This window comes from Solanum stenotomum, chromosome 11 (assembly GCF_019186545.1).
Source record: "Solanum stenotomum isolate F172 chromosome 11, ASM1918654v1, whole genome shotgun sequence".
Lineage (NCBI taxonomy): Eukaryota > Viridiplantae > Streptophyta > Magnoliopsida > Solanales > Solanaceae > Solanum > Solanum stenotomum.
Window position 1 is genome coordinate 7,819,260 of NC_064292.1, and position 26,029 is coordinate 7,845,288.

At 31.0% G+C, this 26,029-nt stretch overlaps 1 protein-coding gene across 1 annotated transcript; it reads left to right on the forward strand.

The window, feature by feature from the left end:
• The first annotated feature begins 23,311 nt into the window (after positions 1–23,311).
• LOC125845431 (dof zinc finger protein DOF3.6-like) lies at positions 23,312–25,261 on the forward strand. The gene is made up of 2 exons (XM_049524934.1): positions 23,312–23,681; positions 23,878–25,261. The coding sequence occupies exons 1-2, from the start codon at positions 23,631–23,633 to the stop codon at positions 24,763–24,765; spliced, it is 939 nt and encodes a 312-aa protein (XP_049380891.1). The 5' UTR covers positions 23,312–23,630; the 3' UTR covers positions 24,766–25,261.
• Positions 25,262–26,029: the final 768 nt, after the last annotated feature.

The following is a 26,029-nucleotide window of genomic DNA, read 5'->3' on the forward strand; positions in this document are numbered from 1 at the left end:
CAATATTTTATTGATCATTATTATATATGAAGGAATTCAATTAGATAGTGAGAAGATAATATAGAAGAAGAACATTTTTAATTAGAAAATAGGAAAAGATTGATATTGGGCCCAGTTAAAATTCCTTTTATGAACTGAAATTTGTTATGAAATTTAAATTATGGATATTGCCATTTTTTTATGTGGAAAATGACATTAATATACCAATGGGTGAATAATTGACAACAAACGATCATTTTGTTTTTCACTATTATTAGCAAAATCAAGCTCATGGAGTACTTGTTTGTGATTTATTTCAATTTTAGTAATCAAACTAAAAACTACAATTGGAAATCCAACTTTAGGTGATCATTATGTTGAATTTTTCGGATACAACTCAAGGAAATTGAATATCGATTTTGGAGGTAATTGAAGATAATTTGATATAGATTTGAGATAATTTTTAAATTTAAAATTCAAGGTCGAAGAAAACTCCATCCACATGTCCCCTTGTATAATTGTGTATATCATCATATATTTCAATGTATATCACCCTGGTTTATCTCTTGTATATCATATGATTTTATGTGTATTTTGAAAAATTTCATCTGATACATATTGATATACAAGATATACAATATGAAATACAAGTTGCATAGATATGTATTTCAGGTCTGGTTTTGTACTTAATATAAAATGCCTCCAATCTTCTTCTAAGTTTGTGTACAGTTTCATTTAGGTGTTTCAACAAATTAATTTCAACTACACACTAAAAACTATTAAAACTTCAGATTCGAATTTGGTTATATTTAAAGATTGGGATGTTGGTAAGATTTTGCTATTAATGAATAAAAGTATTTTTTGTGGAGGAATTGACACAGACATACAACTATTATATATAATTGGCAATATATAGCCCAATATTAATTAGCAATTAATAGCCTAAAACAAAATTAGCACGTATTAGCCTAAAAGAAATAAAACCAATTTTTTATAGTTTTTTTCTTTTTATCATGTGCAACCAACCTGCATTAATTAAGGAGATGTGGAATTATTTTTTCTTCCTTGTTTTTAACTCCTATAATTAAGGAAGTTAGCTTTTCAATTTCTTTAAATTTTTAAACTCAACTTTATTTAACCGTCTATTAAAAAATAGTAACGCAATTTACAGAAACATAAAGATATATTTTATTGTAATTTTATGATATTTTTTTTTTACCAAACAACAATAATTAGTTTATTAGAAAACCATTGCCTATTTTTAAGAAGATATATATATATATATATATTAGTTAACCCATTAAAAAAAAGGTTACACCAACTTTTAAGGAATGAATTTTTAAAAATTCTTTAAATAACTTATTAAAAGATTGTGACTACTTTTAAGGTAAGAAAATGTATTATTAATGCTCTAACGTGTATTAATTATCACATAATCGACAATAATTAATCAAATAATATTAAATGGCATTTTATTAGAAACTGTAATAATAAATATGCATAAATTATACAATAATTAAAGTTGCAATTACATAATTTATACATAAAAAAAAATATGTATACACAAAAAAATATTCATAAAAATAGACATGTAAATTTTATTGATGTATACAGTAATTGTAGCATGTGTACATAAACTTTATATTGTATACATAAGAATATTACCATCAATTATACGTATTACTATAATGAATACAAGAATGAGATTAATATGATACATATATAAATTTTATTCATTAATTGTACATGTGATTTTGTTTATGTATACGGTAACTGCACTATGTATACATTAGTTTGTATTCATCGTGTATTCAGTGATTTGTATTCACATAATAAACTTGTATACTTTAATTTAAATTGATATTGGAATTCATTGGTATACATTGGGTTGTATTCATCAAAATCAACATTTTTCTTACCCATGAAATTGAGAACAAAATTTCAAAAAACTATTACCTGAATTTTCGCCAAAAAAGTTTTAAAAACTTTAGTTCCACAAATCACGAATTTTCAAAATTAATGGGGCAAGAAATGCTACATAATTATATATTAAAAGAAATTATTGGAAGGATCAATCGATAAACATACAATTATATCTGATTTCCATAGACAGAGTAAATTAAGGAGAATAAGAGAAAATTTAGAAGAGAAGCAAATATACATGTGAAAAGGATTTTAGAAAGAAAACAAAAGAAGGTTGAATAACCTAAATTTTCGCAAAAACAAAATTGAAAGAACTTCAATTCTACAAATCATCAAATTCAACAATTAATTTGACAAGAACAAGATTGTATATAAAGATGATTTTTAGAAATATCCATGAAAAAACATATTGTTATATTTTCATAAACAGATTGTATTAAGGAGAAGAATTGAAATTAAGGAGAGAATTACGTATGAAAAGAATTCTGGAAAGAGAAAAAGGAGAAGAACTCTATTTTAAAAGTGTTGACAAAATAAAAAAAAAGAAGATAAAACAGGGATAATAAAACAATATTTTTTTAGAATGCGTGTTTGAGAAAAATAAGGAGAACAAAAATACATTTAGAAAAAGAAGAAAAATAACTATTCAATGCCAAATAAATAAAACAAAGTTTTTTTCTTGCTAAAAAGTTAAAAGTGGGCTATTTCTTGCTAATTTAGTCTATAGGGTGTTATGCTGTGCCATTTTGTCTTTTTTGTGGTAGCAATGATAAAATGTGAGTTCTGTACCCAAACTGATCTTGTATAGGCCCAGTCCAAATAAGTTCCATCAAAACTTTGATTGCGAATGGGATTCACAAAATAAAGCCCAAATGTTGATGGGCCTCAAAGCTCTTGGTAAAGTAAGCCCAATTTTAATCTCAATGCTTGTTTTCAAGACAAAATTTGAGAAATAGCAAACATAATAGACACAATAAGGATCTATAGCTATAATTTTGATAATTGCATCCATAACTATAGTTCAGTTTGCTATGGAGGCTGCAGTTTGTATATTACTGCCTGTTTGTATATTTCGCTTGTGAATATACAAATATGGTAAGTATATACAAATTTTGTATTTATATATTTAGGAATTTTTTAGAACTCCGTTTGTATATTTTGCTTGACAATATACAAATAGGGTAATTTATTATGAATTTTTCATAAATCATATATGAATAGCTAGGGTAAGAATATACAAAATTCTTGATTTATACAATCAGGAACCGAATTATACAAATTTTGAATTTATACATATCATGCGAATAACAAGAATTGGAGAAACTATAGCCACAAATTATAATTTTCTTAAACTGCAGCTATAATACCTAATTTAGACTAAATGTTTGCTATTATGCATAATTTTCCCTATTTTTAAATCCACATCATGAAGAATTTAAAGAAGTTATAAGGATTTAAAGAAGCTAAAAGCCCAATTACTCTTTTTATGAAAATCATTCAAATTTTATAATGCAATGATAAATAGTTTTTAAAAATTTCCTTAAAATAAGCTAGTATTTCATTCTTTCTTTTCTCTATTGTAAAACACATCATATTTTGACATACTTGAGGTGACTAGTACTTGTGCAAGTATTAATCAGTGTCATATGAAATCAATGAATACTAAAATACTATTCTGATTCTATATGTATATACTTATACATCATTTGGTAAATGAGTTATTGTAGTGCATTAATTAATTTTATATTTCTATATAATTTATCTTGCATATTAAATTTGATGGCTCATATAATTTTGTTGGAAAAATAATAATTGGTATATCTTGCATATAATACCAATTGCATTGGCTGAGTTGATCCATGATTATACCGTTTTGTATAATAATTCGCCTATAAGGTTGGGACTAGGTGTCATGACATCTATTACATTTTTTGGATCGTAACACTACGAGGCTCTAAATGGGATATCCTTAAACAAGGTCATACATAGATGTTGGGATTCAAAATATATGTGCAGTGGTTGTCCCACGACTGCAAGTTTATTGGATATTTATGAGTTTGGCTCTATGTAATAGTTGTGTGATTGAAAAATTATCTAATTTCAAATTCTCTAGTTTCATATGTAAATTGATAATTTGACTACTAGATGGAGATCTTAAAACCGTCGTGAGGGCATTCCAAATTATTTTTGTTGTATCAACGATTGGGAGAGTCTCTTTAAAGAGAGACGAGATAAAAAAAACTCATGATAAGTTAATTTTGTTATATTCAATTTGCATAATTCGAATTTGGCTTTGATGTATCCAAACATTCGATAAAGAAAATTGGTGATGAACAGACTCTTGATCCATCGATGTAGCCATGAAAATTTTGCTTGCAAAGAAACGATATGTACTAAATGTGACACTGCCATCCAACATGTTTGGGGTTTATCCTGTGTTTCATATGTCTATGCTAAAGAAGTACCATAGAGATTGTCACGACCCAAAAATGGACGTGATGACACTTGTTTTATCCAACCAAGACAAGTCAGCCTAAAACTCAACCATTAAAATAAATGCGGAAATTTCATAATCAACTCAAAAATACCTCCAAAATCTGGTTGTCACGTGTACAAGCCTCTAATGTGTTATAACAAAATTGAAGGAAAATACAAGTTCAATGACATTGTTTCTAGAATAGAACAAGATCATAATTAAGGAGAAAGAAGGTCCGCTGAAATGAAAAGCAGCTACCTCACAAACCTCTATAAGAAACCTCAGACAAGGAGAAGAGAAAATATCACAAAAGTCCGGGCTAGTAACCTACAAAAAAATGTAGTAGCAAGGGGTGAGTACCAAACCACACGGTACTCAACAAGTAAACTTCTAAACACAAAGCTAAGGGGATAGAATACGGGTACTCCTTACATCCCAACCGAACCTCCACAACTACAATCTGCATAAAACCAGCCCAACCTAACAGTTCACAGTTTACATAGCACCCAGCTTAACAACAATCACTTTAACAAATTACATATCCTCAACAACAAACTCAATATTCATCAATCACAACTTTCACAAAAAGGCACTCACAAATATCAACAACATACAAGATCAAGTTCATCAAATAGAGGTAATCAAACATCAAGTACTTTCCAACCACCAATACAACACATAATCATCAAGAATAAAGGATGTCATGGGATGCAATGCAATATGACACCATGAAATGAAATGCCTCAGAATACCAAGTACTCTCTCAACAATATATATACATGATACTCCTCGGAAATACATTGAGAGTTCATGACCCATGTGGGACTCGCGAGGTCCATATACTGACACGGACGATCTCCACGTGTCTGTGCGGACGATCTCAACGCACTATTATAAATCAAATAAATTTCGCACGGACGATCTCCATGTGCCCAAATTATAATCTTAACATCTCACCATCCCCAACACAGACGATTTCCACGTGCCCAACTTATACTCAATCTCATGTCAATGCATGTGCACAATATGATTTCAATAAAAGGGATGATGCATCTCAATCAAATATCAATATGATATGTAATCACCTCAGCTATCACCAGTATACAGGTTCAATAAAGAATACAATCACACATAATAAATCAAGTCAATAATATATCAACTAATGCCCATATGCTTTGGAATTCTCGAATTACAATCCGCATTCTATAGTAATAAATTTTCCCTTTATAACACTGGTACCCGTACCAATGCCCGTCACAAACAATTCTCAACACATCACACACAAACAATTAATCACATTGCCTTTTATTACCCCCTTTTCATCATTAGAATTAATCAACGTGGACAAATTAACGCATCACCAAGTCTCATTACCCCAAAACATATATTACGAGGAAATACACGAATTTCATACACTTAACAAGGGTTTAGAAATCCACTTGCCTCTAATAACCGAACAATCACTCCGAGACTTGAGCTTTCCCTTTTCGTTGAGCTTCCAAATCAATTCAATCTATTCAAGTACATATTCACAATAAGATTTTGAAACTAACAACACTCATATTATATAGGTTTAGCCTAGACCCAAAAACTCACCAAATTTATAATCAAGTTCCTAAGTTTCAAGCCTAGGGTTAAGTTTCAACTTCTTTCCAATATCATAAATCTAAGGGTATTCACATAATACCATACATCTAACACTTAATGACATGTACCATATCAAAACTTGAATCATAATTTTGTATTAATAAGAAAATCAACGAAACAATGACATCAATTACACGAGGAAACACTGTTTCAAACCTCAATTTGATATACCCTATATTCCTAACTATTGATTCCATCATGTCATCCAATCATGGCCTCAACCCTTCCAAAATTTGATTGGCCAACACGTAAAACACCTACTTCCTCCATTTACATTAAAATCTTGAATATATATATATATATACGACCTTTCAATTCTTTATTCCAAAAACCCCTTTTCAATTTAACGCTAACATAATATTATTATATACATATATATGTAGCATATAATGAAAGCATAAGCACTATAAAGAGCAATTAATGCATGCGTAGAGAAATTGAAACTTCAGTTGAAGTTTTACCTGAAGCGGTTTGTAATTGGCGATGATGTACCCCTTCGTCCGTTCCTTCTTTCTTTTGTTTATTTCTTTTTTGAATTAATTAGTACTAAAAGTGATAAATTTTAGGATACCCACTTATTTTATTATATATGGGTCAAATAGTATAGGGTCTTAAATGAGTTATCACGTTAGCCCATTAACTATCGATTAAGTCAATTATCTGCAATTACGCATCAATTAATTAAATATAGTTAAAAGAATAGTTTGAAATTCTCAAACCAACTTTACATACTGATTATAAATTACTCAGAAAAAAACTATCGGGAGGGGTAAAACGGTAATTTTGTAAAAAATTCTAAAAATGACTTTTCAGGTCATTACAGAGATAGAGACTACATTAAATGAGACTCAATAGTGTTAGACAAGGACTTGTAATATGAGGGAGAACCGATCGCGATTCTTGATCGGGATGTCCAGAAGTTGAGGACAAAGGACATCCATTTAGTAAAGGTTTAGTGGAAACATCGTTCGGTGGAGGAAGCTACTTGGGAGACAAGAAGGGACATGCATGACAAGTACTCTCACTTGTTCGAAGATTCAGGTATTACCCTCTTTTTTACTTTTGCCTAGTTTTTCTTGTTTGATAACTCGGGGACGAGTGATGGATAAATTTATATCTATTGTAACGATTTGGCCCGATCGTTAAAAGTAAGTCAATAGTGAAAGAATTTGAGCCAGAAAACTTTTCGCATACTGACTTAAATTTTTTTGGCTAGGCAAGCCTTAAACAAAATCTGGTCTAGGACCATCTTGGAATGGGTGGAGTGTGTCATTGAGGTTTGGGTGATGTTTCCTTGTACCCAAGGCATTAAGAAGTCGATAAGTCTTTTCAAAATCAAATTCGGGTAAGTAGAACTCCCATAATTGATCTTGGTGTGGAAGGTGTATGTCGGGACATCAAGGGAAGAGGTTGTGTTATGAATTAAAAATGGGTTTTCCAAAAGTTTTGAGGCTCTGAACTTTCATCGAGCCCACTATAGAGATAGACGTCCCGCTATAGTGGGATGAGTAGCTACTGGGGCGAATAAGAATTTATTGCAAAAACAGTCTCAAAATCCCTAATTTCTGCACTGTGTTTTTGGAGGTGGGAGGGGTGATTTCCGGTGGGTTGCACTTATTTTTCCATAAAATTTATTGGTAAAGGTAAGAATTTGAATCCCCAACCTTGTGCATTGATTCTTAAGCTGTAGAGTTTAGGTTATTGTCCTTGGGGAGGGGGGGGGGGGGGTTGGACATGATTCATGGTGGAAAAAGTCCTAAGTTGGGAAAGATGATTATATTTTGGCATGGGATTAAGATTTGTAAACAATTGAGGTAATTAATAAGTCATTAGTAATTGATTGTTGTTTATATTGTTTGTTCTCGATCAAGAATAAGCTGAGACACTTCAAAAGGGAAAAAATACTCAGGTTATTTAGAGCTTCTAAGAGGCTTGGTTCGATGTAAGTGATGGCTGTATGTTTCCAATTTATGTATGTATACATGTCTACTGTTTTGTAGCATCATTTATGCAATGCATGGTATTAGGGAAATATATAGTATGACATCATGTAGGTACTCTCATGCAATAAACTTATTATTGTGACTTGTGGTTTCAAGTAGTCTCGTTCATTGTGCTAAGTAATTGTGCGTGATTGTTGGCTGGTTCAAGTACCACGCTGGTACACTAACTATGGATGACTCGGATACTACACCGGTACACTAATGGGTCGTTTGATTAAGAACAAGTTATCGCAGAATAAGTTATCTTGGGGTTAGCTATCCTGGGATAACTTATTCCACCATGTATATGGGATAACTTATCTCATCACTATGATATAAATGGTGGGATAAGTTATCCCAAACATAACAACCAAACAAACACAAATTTTTTATCCCATCACTATTTATTTTATCCTTCACACCAAACGACCCTTAACAGTTTGGATTTGAATTTCGTGAGAGGACCGCACATTTTGCATTTCTGATCATATGGGACATGCATCCAGGTATTATTGTTTATGACATGTGATTAAGAGTACTCTATGTGGTTTGTTACTTATTGTTATATGCATTGTATTGCTATCACTACTAAAAAACTGCTAAAAAACGACGGACGACGTCGCTCCAAAAAGTGATGCCATTTGCCACACTGTCCGTCGCTTTTTAATAAAAATAATTATTTTTAAAATTATTTTTCAAAAAACGACGGACGGCATCTCTTAGTCTGTCGCTTTTTTTCATGGATTTTTGCGCCAAATATATATATATATATAATAATTAATTGATTAATTATTTTTTTAAAGGAGTGACAGACAACATCTCTAAGTCCGTCGCTTTTTGGTCAACATGACTGGTCAAACATTTAAGAAAAGGGATGGACAGCGTCAGTCCGTCGCCTTTTTGGTCAAATATTTTAAAAAAAGCGACGGACAAAGAGACGCTGTCCGTCGCTTTTCTTAAAATATCTTTTACCCAGATCATGATTTTCTTATTTTCTTTTCTCTTCTTCTCTCTTCACTCTTCACTCTTATTCTCTCCCTTCTCTCTATCGATCTCCCTCCACTGGCTGCAGCCTCTACCGCTGCCGTCGCTGCCTTTGCCTGTCACCGCCAGTTGCCTCCAGTCGCCGTCCGTCACCTCCCGTCGCTGTCTCTCCTCTTTGTTAAGGTTGGTGTTTAATTTTAGGTTTTTTTTCTTCAATTCTAGTAATTATAGTTGATTGTTAGTTAGTATATTATTGTTTTAGTTTGTTGGGTTGTGTTATTGTTAATTTGATTTGATTATTGTAAGTTAGGTAGAGAATTGGAGATTTTTGATTTTAGAGTTTTCTTTTAAATTGGGCATTTTAAAATTGGGTATTGTAATTAGTGAATGAATTAGGGTTTTTTGATTTTAGGACTATTTTGAACTTGAGAATATGTAATTTGATTGTGAATTGAGGCTTTTTTTAATTTGATTGATATATTGTTAGTTAGTAAAGTGTTACTTTGAAGTTAGAAATTAATAATTGAAGTGTATAAGATGAATGTTTGAATGTCATGACTATATAGTGATGAATGTTTGAATGTCATGAATATATATTGATCGATGAGGTTTTTTTTGAATTAGAACTTGAATATATAACTAATTGTTGGATTATAAGTTTATATATAACTAGATATGAACTTGAATTTAGAACTTGAAGTTGAACTTGGAACTTGAATATAACTAATTAATTCTTGGATTAGAAGTTTATATATAACTAATTTTAGAAATTGGTTATGAATTATTGAATTTAATTAGAACTTGAATTTTTGTAGGATTTTAGAACTTTAATTAGGTTGTGAACTTTAGAAATTTTGAACTATTGTAGGATTTTAGAACTTTAGGTTGTGAACTTTAGAGAACTTGAATTTTTGTAGGATTTTAGAACTTTATAAGGTTGTGAACATTCGAAATCTTGAATTATTGTAGGATTTTAGAACTTTAAGTTGTTAACTTTAGAAAACTTGAATTTTTGTAGGATTTTAGAACTTTAGGTTGTGAAACGTTAGAAATCTTGAATTATTGTAGAATATTAGAACTTTAAGTTGTGAATTTTAGAGAACTTGAATTTTTGTAGGATTTTAGAACTTTAAGTTGTGAACTTTAAAGAACTTGAATTATTGTAGGATTTTAGAACTTTAGGTTGTGAACTTTAGAAATCTTGAATTATTGTAGGATTTTAGAACTTAAAGTTGTGAACTTTAGAGAACTTGAATTTTTGTAGGATTTTAGACTTTATAAGGTTGTGAACGTTAGAAATCTTGAATTATTGTAGGATTTTAGAACTTTAAGTTGTGAACTTTAGAGAACTTGAATTTTTGTAGGATTTTAGAACTTTAGGTTGTGAACTTTAGAAATCTTGAATTATTGTGGGATTTTAGAACTTAAAGTTGTGAACTTTAAAGAACTTGAATTTTTGTAGGATTTTAGACTTTATAAGGTTGTGAGCGTTAGAAATCTTGAATTATTGTAGGATTTTAGAACTTTAAGTTGTGAACTTTAGAAATCTTGAATTTTTGTAGGATTTTAGAACTTTAAGTTGTGAACTTTAGAAAACTTGAATTTTTGTAGGATTTTAGAACTTTAAGTTGTGAACTTTAGAGAACTTGAATTTTTGTAGGATTTTAGAACTTTAAGTTGTGAACTTTAGAGAACTTGAATTTTTGTAGGAACTTTAGGTTATGAAACGTTAGAAATCTTGAATAATTGTAGAATTTTAGATCTTTAAGTTGTGAATTTTAGAGAACTTGAATCTTTGTAGGATTTTAGAACTTTAAGTTGTGAATTTTAGAAAACTTGAATCTTTGTAGGATTTTAGAACTTTAAGTTGTGAACTTTAGAGAACTTGAATTATTGTAGGATTTTAGAACTTTAGGTTGTGAACTTTAGAAATCTTGAATTATTATAGGATTTTAGAACTTTATAAGGTTGTGAGCGTTAGAAATCTTGAATTATTGTAGAATTTTAGAACTTTAAGTTGTGAACTTTAGAGAACTTGAATTTTTGTAGGAACTTTAGGTTGTGAAATGTTAGAAGTCTTGGATTATTGTAGAATTTTAGAACTTTAAGTAGTGAATTTTAGAGAACTTGAATTTTTGTAGGATTTTAGAGTTTTAGGTTGTGAACTTTAGAAATCTTGAATTATTGTAGGAATTTAGAACTTTAGGTTGTGAACTTTAGAAATCTTGAATTATTGTAGGATTTTAGAACTTTAGGTTGTGAACTTTAGAAATCTTGAATTATTGTGGAATTTTAGAACTTTAAGTTGTGAACTTTAGAAACCTTGAATTATTGTAGGATTTTAAACTTTAGGTTGTGAACTTTAGAAATCTTACTTTATAAAATTTATGAACTAATTATTAATTAGGTTGAACTTTAGAAATCTTGATAAAATATAGTCTTTATGAACTATTTGTAATTTTGAAACGAATTTTGAAAGACTTTATAAGTCTTTAAATTGTGATTTAGATATTTTAAATGTTAATTTAAATTTGTTGTTTTATATTTTGTGTAGCTTCTTTATAATGTTTTGTGTTTGATTGGGGCTGAATTGAATTGCTTTTGCAGGTGGGTAGGCTAGTTTCTGTTGTAAAAAAAAATTGCAGAAAAAGTGACGGGCATGGTGGTTTTGTCCATCGCTTTTCTGGATTTTATTTTTTAAAAAACTCAGAAAAGCGACGGACAGGGTCCTTTAGTTTGTCGCTTTTTTGGGTTTTTCAAAATTTTATTTCCAAAAAAGCGACGGACCGCGTCTCATTGTCCGTCGCTTTTCAAGATTCTACAAAAAATAAAAATTAATTAAAGCGACGGACTACGTCTCTTTATTAAAATTAAAAAAATAAAAATAAAAAAAGACACGGACGGCGTTGCATTCTTCAATTTTTTTTTTTTTAAAAAATAAATCAAAAGTGACGCAGTCCGTCGTTTTTGGAAAAGCGTCGAGCCAAAAAGCGACGAGATTGATTGCGTTGCTTTTGGTCCGTCGCTTTTTTCCGTCTCTTTTTGGCAGTTTTTTTTGTAGTGTATATTGTAGTGAATTGTTTGCATTTATATCTTGGGCTAGTCGTGTGATTCTACCAATACACCGTGGTTTATGTACTGATATTGCATATATTTTTTTTCTTGTTGAGTATGCGTCTTCCAGTAGTTGATCTAAGACCTCAGTTAAGGGACACTTAATTTCAAATCTAAGGATGACCTACATCTTCCAGGCTGTTGCCGTTGTCATGAATTCGTTTGTTTTTGTTGTCCATCTCTTCAGACACCTTTAGTATTATGTTTAGTTTTGGGGTTGCATTGCTACTCTTGAGTATTAGAGTTTTGGTATGATGACTTTTAATTCTTAGATATTGTTTTCCGTATTAATTATTTTTGGACTATCAAATTGAGTTTATGGGACTCAATCCTTCATTGTCTAAACTATTATTTTCTATTTATGATAAACCTGGTTTTATTTATATGATATTTGGTTGGTTTTGGATTAGTCTTTAGTTCTCCCATCAATGATTTAGTATGGGTGGTCTAGATCGTGACAAGACATTTAATTAAGAATAATGAGATTTCAACTATTCCAGCACAAATGAAGTATATGCATAATTTTGTAGCAAGAATTAAGAGTTTACTAAAAGCGCAAAGCCAATCACAAAAGGTTTGATATTTACTTTCTCAGAATGCACTCTTTGACCTATATATAAAGTAACAAATTACGAACCATAATTTGTCAGTCCCATGTGCAATTATTATGAAAAGTTACATTTCATAATTTAGCTTTTAATAAGACTCGAAAATTTATGTTACATCGTCCAAAGGAATCTTGTTATTTTTTTTTTCTTTTCTTCCAGCAACAATCAATCAGATTTTCCAGCTTGAATATCATCTTTTGCATGCACTTCAACCCCACAAAATACATGCAGGTCAAAAAGCAGTTGAATAAATAAAAAAGAGGAATAATTAAGCTAGTACAAAATTACTATATACATATGTCACTTCAATATTTTACTTTTGTGACAAAATAAAAAGGGATAGTAACTATAAATAGTTCAAATACTTACTGAAATAAAATATGAGATCTATATATCATAAACAATTCCTATATCTTTACAAGAAGATTGCTTATACGTCATTCGATTCAAATTTCATTGTAGGATTACACTAAGTTAGCATTTAGCCCCAAGTTTTTAAATATTTTTGGCAAATCATATTTGAGTGAAGTTTTATCATGTGTTTGGCCCTAATTTTCCTAAAAATATTTAATTATTTCAAAAAATATGATTTATATCCATAAGTTCTACAAATTATTAAAAATATCCATAAATTTATATTATCAATTTATAATGAATATGCTCCGTTTAGAAAATAACTTTATAATATAATTGATAACAATCAACAATAACAAAATGATAATATAGGTAAGACAATACATTAATTGCATACTCAAGCTTGTCAATGATTCAGTTATAATTATAAACATTAAAACAAATTGTTCTTTTTTTTTTTCAATTTAATCACTCAAATTAGAACTCAAACTTTTTCAGATGAGGTAATAACAAATATTAGTTGGAATTAATAAATAATGAATATTTTTTTTTATAAAATATAAAAGTTTGGGTAATATTCGCCAAGTTATATGATCAAATACCACTTTTCAAGTTTTTCTCAAGTTTTCCCCCAAGTATTTTTGGGGTCAAACGGGTCCTAAATATGTTATTGTTATTCTTTTTGAGTATGTGAAAGAAGACATAATACATAAATGTGCGGACCCTATAACTTGGTCTTAGCTAATATCTATGCCTTCTAACTTTGGCGGTGTGCACAAATAGACACTTAAAATAGATACATGCGTCTTACGTGACAACTCGAGTGTGTCTCACACGAATTGCCACATAGAACATGGCCACATGTGAGATGTATGTGTATACTTGTTCAACTTTATACAAGTTTAAGTGTTTATTTGTGTACATTCAAAATAGGACTGTAGGAGGACATATATAGATATCGGTACTTGATGTCAAGTTAAAAAACACGTTTATGTATTATACGGAAAAAACACACACGAATTGGAAGATACACACTTGTATATATATTTCATGTGCATGAACATGTGTATACGTACATTAAAGCTGCAGGAGGATTACCTTTCCAACTAAGTCTGATTGATGAATAGTAATAGTAAGCTTTATAGCATGAAAGTGAGCAAAAAGCCAATGCCAGAGAAGGGAATTAGATTCTAACTCCACCAACATTTCTTTTATACATTTTTCTACTGTATATCAACAGATCCAATCTTTGAGATATCATGTTTCTCTGCTCACGTTCATCTGTGGGGGGGCCAAAATTACGAGACAGTTCAAAATATGAAGAAGTAAATATATATATATATATATATATATATATATATATATATATATATAATAGTTTTAATCATGTATAAATAATATAATTTTCCGTTAAACAGGATTAGGATGAACCCTTTACCCTCAATCCGGGTTGTACCATGATGTCCTGTCTTATAACTTATTCATCATAATTTATGTGATACTATTTACTTTTTGAGAGTACGTCAAAATTTGACTAATTTTGAAGCAAAATTAGATTAGAATAACTCAATGCTATTTAAAATTAAAAATTATGCAAAAATTACTGTAAGTTGGAGTGCAATTCTTCATGTCAATATAATAAAATTATATTTTTAAATATTGGTAAAGTTTATATTGTTTCAATCTCGAAAAACAAATAGTACCACATAAATTAGGAGAGACGGAGTGTTAAATTCCATAACAAATTCATCAGAAAATAATGAAAAGAGAAATACACGTGCACTGTTGAATTTAAATATATACGTAATTACCAGTAATATTCTGTTGAACTGTAGTCTTAAATACATGCATTATTATACATAATTTTAGCTAATTAACTCTGATTTATATATACAAAAATAAAATTAATGGATCCGGCTCCCCTCCATTACCCCTTCCCTCCATTTCGTCAAGTGCACGTCTAGATTAGAGACATGTGTTATATTTAAAGTTTAAAGGTCAAGATTATATCATATGAATAAATATCATAACCATAGTTAAGTCAACTAATTTTAGAAAACTACTCTCCAAATTTGATAAGAATTACAATATATTCCATACAAAATTTGATATTTATTAATATATTTAACTTCATCTTATATTTTTAATTTACAATTTAACATATAAATACAAAAATATAATATGAAATTAATGATTATAACTCAAAAGTCACTCAACTATTGATATTTCACTTAAAAAGTCAATCAACTATTGATATTTCACTTAAAAAGTCACTCAATCAATTTAAATGTTTTTTTTGTTGAAATCTAATTTTAGTTTAAACTATTTTTATTATAAGAAATAAGAAGATATCTATTTTATTTATCTTACTAATCCACTCCAATTATTTAATTATATTTTTTTTTTTGAATAACGTACTGTAGCAATAGATAAAAAAAATCATTTTCCGTTCTAGCAATTGTTTTGTAGAATTAAATAAGCTGAAAATGATCCAAAAAAAAGGAGAACATTGGAATTGATCAGAAGTAATTAAGAAGTAATCAAAAGAACGCACAATAGCAATCTTTAATCATTTACAAATAATTGGTTTAAAACTAAAAAATTACAATTTAATATTTAAATACAAAATTATAATATGAAATTAATGATAATAATAAATATCAAATTTTGTATAGAATATATTGTAATCCTTATCAAATTTGGAGAGTAGTTTTCTAAAATAACATGACTTAACTATAGTTATGATATTTATTAATATAATATAATCTTGACCTTTAAATTTTAATTATGACACATGTCTCTAATCTAGACGTGTACTTGACCAAATGGAGGGAAAAGATAATGGAGGGGAGCCGGATCCAAAATTAAGTAATTGCATGTCAGGCATCGAATATACCGTGATTTGATTTATAATAGTCCTTTTTTGCTTTTTTCTTTCTCCAATTGTTAAATCTTGCTCTCTTTTCATGATTTTGTGTATTAATTTGGACAAAATAAAATAAAATTGTAGTGTTTTTTTATAGCATTGAAGATAGGGGCGTGTGAAATTAGGGAATTACAAGGTATGATTTTTTTATTTGGTTAAGATTACACGGTATAAAATCAAATTCTCACCAACATAGTAAAAAATTCACGTGACTTGTTGAGAATATAATTAAATAATAAAAGTGTGCTCTCTCTAACAACTTAAGTTTTTAGATGAGATGGTCATACACTTCAACATGACTTATTTTGCGATTATCGCATAGTATAAAATTCTTTTACATCAATGAGATAGTCACACACTTAAACATGACTTATTGTGCGATTATCGCACAATGTAAACTTCTTTTGCATCACTACCTATGTTTGATTTGTGTTACACGGCTGGCTATCTCATATTTAATTCTTTTATTTATTTATTAAAAATAAAATTTTAAAGAATCTTTTAGTTGTACATCCAATAATTTCTCCACTTTTTCAATTTCCGACCCATCCAGAAAAGAAAGAATGAAAAAACACAGCAAAAAAACTTAGGAAAATGAAAAAAAGTATGTTGAAAATATTCTGTCATATTTAGCTAAGGCATCACCAATTATTATTCATTTTTTTACCTCTGAAATATAATTAAAAGAAATGCTTTTTTTTCTTTTGTATGATTTATATTCATTTACAGATGTTTGTAATGTGCAATTGACTGAATTTCAAACTTGAGATTAATATGCTGGCAAGAAAATAAAAGAATCTGATACTGTTTTTTCATTAAAAAAGTTTCGCTGAATTGTATCTCCATTTTCTTCTAGTTACACGTATATAATTTAATTTATTTTATTTAAGCATTAATTGAAATGGATCAAATGGATTTTATATAATGATTAATGAGTACTGAGTTTAAAAATGGCTCCAAAAAAGAATATTTGTATAAACTTCTGTAAAAAATTATTAAATAATTTCCATTTTATAAAAAATATATGCATAATTTGATGATAATATTATCTAAAAAAGATTCAAGGGCTACTTTGTAAAATATTTCTACAAATTCAATTGTCTGAGGCGAACCCAGAGTTAGGAGTTTGAAGTTTTAAAAAAGTTAATAGTAAAATTGAACCCACAACTCTTGTGTGAAAAGTATTTCCACAACCCCTTCCTTACCACTAAGGTGTCAATCAATTTTGTTAGAGGCTCATGAGTTAATGTTCATATATCTCAAAGACATGATCTACTAAAAGCTATTGAATTCGTCCGAACTCACAAACTTCCACCTAGCTCCGCCTCTGGCCTACGAGATGGGTCAAACGTGGCAGCTATAGGTAGGTAGATATAAAATAAAATAGAGACCACAAGAATCTAATGAGAGTGATAGATTGATAGAAGACTGCCTCTCTTGTCGTTACCTTTGGAGGCTCTTGGGGGACCTTTCTCTCTCTCTATCACTTGCTTCAATATGGCTTTTTCAACCATGCACCCCACATAACCATAACCATTATCTATTCTCACTTTTTTCTTAACGCGTTTGCATGTCTCTTCCTATATGCTTCAAGGATCATGTTAAGAATTTAACATCTACACTAACAAATAACCATATATATATGTAAATAACCTTAAAAATAAAGTGCTAATCTACCAACAATAATCATATGCTGAAATGTTTGACTCCCCCCACATCAACAACAACAATATTATACTCGGTAAAGGTCTAGCAATGATAGAATGTACGTATACCTTACTATTAATTCGTAGAGGTAGAGAGAATGTTTCTAAAAGACCCTCAGATGAAGTGCAAAAAATTTCGATATAAAAAAGATGAGACAATGAAAAGAATATAGCAAATAACAAGGAAACAGTGTAAAAATCTACCAAAGAGGAGAAAAAAAAAACAATAAAATCATGTGATAATGAAACTCCATAAACAAATGGTCAGCAATGATAAAAAAAATAAAAAAACAATAACTACATTAATACAACTAGAGTGGTGTGTGATATCATTCGACGATACCAATTTCTTATCACACACCACACTGTATTAGTGCAGTGTGGAATTACCTATGAGTTTTGGCGGTACCTTATGATCCTCTTCATCCACACCGCTCCAATACGATGTGTGATATCATCGTCGATGTCCCCACTCCCCTGAATTTAGATCCAAAATACTTAAATTTATCTCTCTTGGAGATATTTTGTATGTCAAGCTTCACTTTCACATCTACCTCATGCATCATTAAATTTGCACTCCACATATTCTGTCTTGATCCGGCTCAACCTGAACCCTCTAGCCTCCAAAGGTTGTTTTCACGGCCTCTAACTTTGCATTAACTCAATTCCGTGTATCATCAATCAGTATTATGTCATCAACAAATAACATACACCATGACACATCATCCTAAATGTCTCGCATCGAAACATCCATTACTAAGGCAAATAGAAATGGACTAAGAGTTGACCTTTGGGGTGTGTCTGGTATGAAGGAAAATGTTTTCCATGGAAAATGTTTTCCTAGAAAATGTTTTCTTGGAAAACAAGTTGATTTTTGACTTATTTTCTCATGTTTGGTTGGTGAGTAGAAAATATTTTCCGAAAAAGATTTTTAGTGTTTGATTTATGAATGAAAAATGTTAATGAAAAATTTCTTTTATTTTTACTAGAGTAGAAAATAATTGTTGAAATTGAAAATATTTTTTAAAAACAAACTTAATTTTTTTTTGGGGGTGGGGGCTGGTAGGGGGTGGGGGGTCGAGGGTAGGGGTGAAAAAATGAAATTTTGAAGTCGAAAATATTTTTTAAAAACAAACTTAATTTTTTTTGGGGAGTGGGGGGGCGGGGGTAGGGGGTGGGAGGGGGCTGGGTAGGGGGGTCAAGGGTAAGGGTGAAAAAATGAAATAATATTTTTTAAAAACAAACTTAAATTTTTTTCTTTTTGAAGGGGGTGGGGGCTGATAGGGGGTTGGGGGGGCGAGGGTAGGAGGTGGGGGTGTAAAAAAATAAAAAATTGAAATTAGAAATATCTTTTAAAAACAACTTTTAATATTTTTTTGGGAGGGGTAGTGGTAGGGGGTGGGGGTAGGGGTGAGGGTGGGGTAAAAATATTGAATCTAAAAACAAACTTTAAATTTTTTTTTTTTGGGGGGGTGGTTGGGGGGGCTGGTTTGAGGGTAGGGACCAAATAAATTGATTTTTTCAACAATTTTTTTTTTAAATTGGAAGTTGGAAGAGAGTTTTGGAAAATGTTTTCCTTAAGTTTTGAAGGGAAGTCATTTTCCTTAAATTTGAGGAAAATGAGTTGATTTGGAAAACATTTTCCAAAACATTTAACCCAACCAAACATGAGAAAATTGGAAAACATTTTCCGAAAAATGTTTTCCTTCATACCAAACACACCCTTGGTGTATTCCCATTTTCAAAGGGAAGTGCCATGAGTCTCCTCCCACCATTCTTACCCGCATTTTAGATCCTTCATATATGTCCTTATCGCCATAATGTAGGCCATTGATACACCTCTTGCCTCTAGACATCGCCAAAAGACTTCCCTCAGGACTTCATTTTAAGCCTTCTCAAGCTCAATGATAATAATCATATGTAAATCCCTCTTCCTTTACTCATATTTTCCTCACCGGTCTCCTTATAAGATGGATGACTTCTGTGGTCGATATCTCTGCATGAATCAAATTAAAAAGAATTCTCGAAAATAGACACATCCCTTCTTACTCTCATCTTTACCACTCTCTCCCAAATTTTCATAGTGTGCCTTAAAAACTTTTAACTCTTGTAGTTACTGCAATTTTGTATATCACTATCACGACACAATTCGCTGTGAGAGGCACCCACACTGAACTCCCGGTGGAAGAACCAATTATCTACTAACATGCATTCAACTAAATTGCTAGAAGCAACAAGTTTTTCAACAATTAAAACAAGTTTCATAACTAATTAAAAACCATTATCACAAATCATTTGTAGAAATAACCCCCTAGAATCTGAAAGTTGAGCACCAAAATATCTATATATAGTTTAGAATGTGCGAATGCAACCCCAAAATAAAAAGAGTCTGAGTTCAAAAAATGGACTAGAGGAAAAGATGAATCCATATCAGCTCGAAAGAAGCCACTCACATTGAATCCATAAAGTGTTGGATAGCTGAGATTGCATGGTAACAACTGAAATATATCATGTACTCAATAAAGAGAGAGAAATTGCAGTATCAGTACATAAAATTCCCAGTATACTGATAGGATCATCGGCCAACTTCAAATATACGAAATGTGAACGGGTAATCAAAACTTAGTATAACAAGACAACATGCAAATATAGTCACAGTCAGTAACATAACATGACTCCAATCCTCATCCTGAGTTTACAATCACAACAAATATGCTCAATCACATTTCAATAAAATAAGCTTGGTTCACTCATGAAATCAATACACAAAAAACAATTACATGTACTAGGTGTGGTATCCAAATCAATGGATATTAAACATGTATCATGTGTGGTACTCAAGCCAATCGATATATATTCTATATCAGACATGGTATCCAAGCCAACTAATATATGTACCAGGCGTGGTACTCGAGCCAATGAAGAGATATCATGTACTAGGCATAGTACTCGAACCAACCGATAAGATGTACTAGACGTGGTACCTGAGCCCACCAAGAATCACACTTTACACAATTAATCATATTCACAATGAATACAATTACACTTGTAAAACACAATCAAATGAGATCGGACAAGTTCATTGCATGAGATTGACAATAAAATATCATTTCAGTTCATCCTTTCTTAACTCCCTAACCACGCATTGTACAAGTAATACTAAAGAAACCATTAACATGCACAAATAACGTAAACTAAAAATAATTTCAACCATTACCTATCTCGAATCAAGCCTAAAAGCTCTATTGAACCTGAGTCTTCCCCTTGTTATGAAGCCAAATTTATTCTTGGTCTATAAACAACAATATATCACAAAATCAATACACAATGGCCTAAATATACCAAGATTATATCCTAATCCCAAACCCTAGGCTAGTCTCATGTTTAGCTCATCCAAAATAGAGTTTTTCCACCATTAAGTCAACCCAAACCCTCCCCTAAGGCCACCACCACAGGTTCTAAGGCTTAAGAACAAGTCAAGGGAATAATTTACTTACCTTTACAAATGATTTTGATGAAAAACTAAAGAAAACCGCCCTAGGTCGCCTCTACCTTTTCCTAAAACCTTGGATGGTAATGAGTGGTTTTGGAGAATTTTCTATATTTACAATGACTAACACTTCCATAGTGGCCAATCCCGCTATATATATAGAGGCGTAGTCGTAGCGGAAATACCCACCATAGCGGGAATTAATTCATCCGCTGTAGCAACGTGTCATCCGTTGTAGCGGCGTGCACAGGGAAGAAATTCAAAAATCCTCCCACATTAGCCTATTTCGTAACACACCTTCAAACCTTGACGTTTCAAACAAACTCCATCACACCAAATTCAATATCGGAAGTTCTACTCACCCAATTCACTTTCAAAAAGTCCTATGGAATCCTTAATGTCTTAGCAACAAGGAAAACAAACTCTACTTAGACGTTTCACTCAATTCTTTCTTGGATTGCCCTAGACTTCATCTCGCTCAGATTTCGTCTGAGTCTAGTCTAGCCTGAAGTTTTCAACTCTTCAAACTAATAGTTTTCTCACTCATTTTCTTTTACAAATAGATCACCCATAACGCCAAAAAAGATCGTTACAATCACCCTTGTTTTTGTATAGAAAGGATAGTAAAACAACACATTTTAATTAGTACGTAATTATGTCTACAACACGTCCCTTACTTAGGGACTTGATTCTTTTTATGGATCAAATGCAAGAATTCATTTCAAATCTAAAGTTTTGTCTGCTTTAATTTGATACCATAATAAAGTATATTATCATTTTACTTAAAAACTTATTATTACGAAGAACTCACTTTTAATAACCTAGTTACATCTTCCACCTAGATATAGAATATATTATTGATGACTTTATTTCCATCCATAACCTACTGATCCAGGAAAAAAGAACAATAATGATGACATACGTTGAGGAACAATGTGAAATAAATAATCTCCTCTCATACTATTTCAAAGTTCAAGGCTAAAGTCACATAAGTAATTGAACACTTAATTAAGACCCAATTATTTGCAATTAGAACTCACATGATGGTTGAGTTTGGAACGTCTCTCCACGTGTTAACTCAAAACCAAATTGCCATGGACATACAAATGGAACGATTAAAGTAAAGTTAGCCATAAACTTTTAAAAAATCATAAACAGACAAGAGTAAAAAGAAATAAAAAAGAAGATGATGAGAAGAAGAAACCTGGCAATAGTGTGCTATTAGCTTTTACCAATTAAGGTACCATTAAAAGTAGAAATAGTACTATAGTATAGTAGTGAGGTAATAGCCATTACTTATCCCAACACAAAGCTAAAAAGGGGGTCCAAAGAATATCACTTTCTTCATAATTGTGGTGCTTTCTATGATCTATAATCTATTCACTCATTTCTCTGCTCCCTTTGGAATTTCAATTACGTAACAAGATCCCACCCGTAAGTGAATTGATAATGTGCACATTTTCTTTTTTTTATCTTTCTTTATTCATGCAATGTTAGTGAGGAGTCACAACTCTACTTTTCTCTAGCACTACTATTATGGAAAAAGTTATATATTTGGCCGCTCATCAAAAATAATTATAATTGTCATCCTATATATATATATATATAACTAGTATGTATAATAAAAAGGGGAAAAGGATAGCTCAGTACACTAAACTTTCCGTTCTTCGGAGTTTGAGAAAGAGTCAGATCACAAGAGTTTATATTGTACACAGTCTTACCTTATATTTCTTCAAAAGTTGTTTCCACGTATAGAACATGTCAAAGACGGATTAGAATTTGAACTTTATGGGTTAAAAATTCTTGAATCGTGCTATAAAATTTTAGTAACTAGGTCTCGACCTTAATTTTTGTACATAGTGAATTTCTTAACACAATACAAGGCTTGGACTAAAGCTACTAGTTCGACCGAACTTGTATGTAACCTTATAGCTCTTGCCATGGAACTCGTGATGATCTCTTGATCACATGACAATAACTTTACCAGTTAAATTTATTAATATAATACAAAGTTCATCCATTTTCGACTATTATTTTAATGGATAAGTACAGAGTGTAAAAGTTCCTATTATATATAAAGTGAGTAGTCCAAGGGCATCATCATCAATATAGAAAGCTTCAATGTGAAGGAACTACTTATTCTCCCACTCAATTTTTACAAAGCCCTAAAAAGATATAGTAATAAAAACAAAAAGAGAGATAAAGGAGAGAATGTGATGAAGGAAAAATAAAAATTAAACAAGCTAAAGTTCTTCTCTTCTTTTAATTCCTTCATCTTCTTTCTTCTTTTTTCCTATCCTTTCTCTTTGTTGGGGGACTCTGGTATTCCCTTCTTCTCTCTTTATTGTGATTCTCCACTCATATATTTCCAAAAAACTCAATCAACCTTTATTAAAGATAAAGAGTAAAGAGATATCAAAGAAAAGAAAAAGAATTAAACCATGGCTTTCTCTTCTTTTCCAATCTATTTAGATCATCATAATTTGCACCATGTAAGTCTTTTAATCTTCAATTTTCACCTTTGATACATCAAAAAGAGTAATATTCATATTCATATTCCTCTTTCTTTTATTTTCTACTAGTCTTTTTGTTGAATATACTATACCATATATATAGATGACTATATATAGCTAGCTACTTGAGTTGTGAACAAATTCCCTAACTTACTTTTTTTGGTGTTTTTTTTAGTTACAACAACAGCCAGATCATCATCAACAAGGAAACCCTGGCCTTGACAATCCTCAGCTCCTTCCACCACCCACTCAGGTGGGTGGTGGGCCGGGCTCGATCAGGCCTGGTTCTATGGCCGATCGAGCCCGAATAGCCAAGCTTTCGTTGCCGGAAGCTGGGTTAAAGTGTCCAAGGTGTGATTCCTCGAACACTAAGTTTTGTTACTTCAACAACTACAGCCTCTCCCAACCGCGCCATTTCTGTAAGAATTGTCGCCGTTATTGGACAAGAGGGGGCGCCTTGAGAAACGTGCCGGTGGGAGGCGGCTGTAGGAGGAATAAAAGAAACAAAAGCAGTAACAACAACAATAGCGCAAAATCAGGAGGCGGAGGAGGACAAATGGGTAATACTACTAATAATGCTTCAACAAGTGCAATTCCTTCAAGTTGTAACATGGAAATGATTGGTCACCACTTTTCACAATCATCTACACAATTTACATCACTTATGGGTGCTTTCCAAAACCTAAATAATTATGGAGGATTAATTCAGCCTCCTCCTCATCAATTAGTTGGTGAAATGGGATTTCAAATAGGGAGTAACAATTTATTGCCATCTTTGGTAGCTTCTAACAACTTTGAGCATCCAACAAATTTGTACCCTACTTTTCAAAATGAAGGTCCTACTACTACTACTACTACAACAATTGAAGCATCAAATGGGGTTACTCAACAAGTGAAAATGGAGGATAATAATAGACAAGGTATGAATTCATCAACCAAACAATTTTTGGGTACTCTTGAAAATACTAATCAATATTGGGGTGTTGCAAACGAAAATTCTTGGATAGGGTTTTCTAGTGATCTCAATAATAACTCCCCTAGTACTACCAACCATCTTCTATGATCATATGTTAACTTCAATTCTTAAATTGAAATGATTCATGGATGGTAATTGATTTCAATATGTTGAGCCCTAATGTTATAAGAAAGTGAAGATTTGCGGAGTCACAATGCTAGCTACAGATTCAACAGAACTCGATCATAAACTAAAAGTTCTAGCTCTGCCTCTCCTCTGGTGATCTGTATCTCATCATCATCATGTTGTTGTTGAGGATGCAATTAAAGATGCATTGCATGGTAGGATTTGTTTTGTATTTCATGGCTCTAAGTTAAAATATCTTTGTGTTGTTTGTTTAATTTCTTTAGTGTGTTGTGTTTTTGGTTTTTGGGAGGTTCTTTTATAACGTGTGAAGTTATATGAGTTTTTGGTATCTGACATTATTTCATTTGTACTGTCCTTGATAAGTAGTTATTTGTAATAGTAACTTATTATTTCCCAAATTCCAACCCTAGCTACTGCAAGTTCACTAATATATATATGTTTGGTACTCCTTTTAGAATATTTATGAAGATGCATTTATTTAATATATATATACATGAGATCAACATCTTATATGTTCAAGCTGCATGAGTTATATATGATTTACCTCTTTCATGGAAGATGATACTGCCTATGTGCACTTTTACTTCTCACGTCTCATTTTTTAAGAATCAAAACGATATAGATTTTGATCAATATTTTAAGATATATTTTTGTCATATTAATGTGAAAAAGATTGCAATTTATAGTTTTTTTTGTATAGTATACGATTATCTAAATTTTAAATATCCTATTCAATTTAGTTCCAAAGATTAGTAAAATTTACTCTCATGAATAGAAACATGACAAGTAAAAGTGCACAAGGGAGTATCAGATTTCTAGTACTATACGGAGGGAGTATCATATTTCTAGTTCTACTTGCCAGTTGATGCGCATGGTATCAATCCCTATGTCTTAATTTATGTGATCACATGAAATTTCAAAAAAAGAAAGAACTTTTGAAATTTGGAATAAGATACAAGCCATAAATACAATTTTTCTGTGTCATCCCATTATGAATAAAATAATAAATTTAAAGTTAAATTATTTGTAAACATAAAAATGTTTAGTTAACACAAAGGAAGTACAAGCTTAGATATAACTAGACTAATTTTGAAGGTTAATAAGATCAGCAGAATTTATCTTTGGAGAAAAGCAATGAAGCTAATCAGCTTTAATTAGGAGTAGTATCTTTAAAAGTAAGGTCAAGAACCAGAGACATGTGGGTGTGTGAGTTTGAGAGATTCCC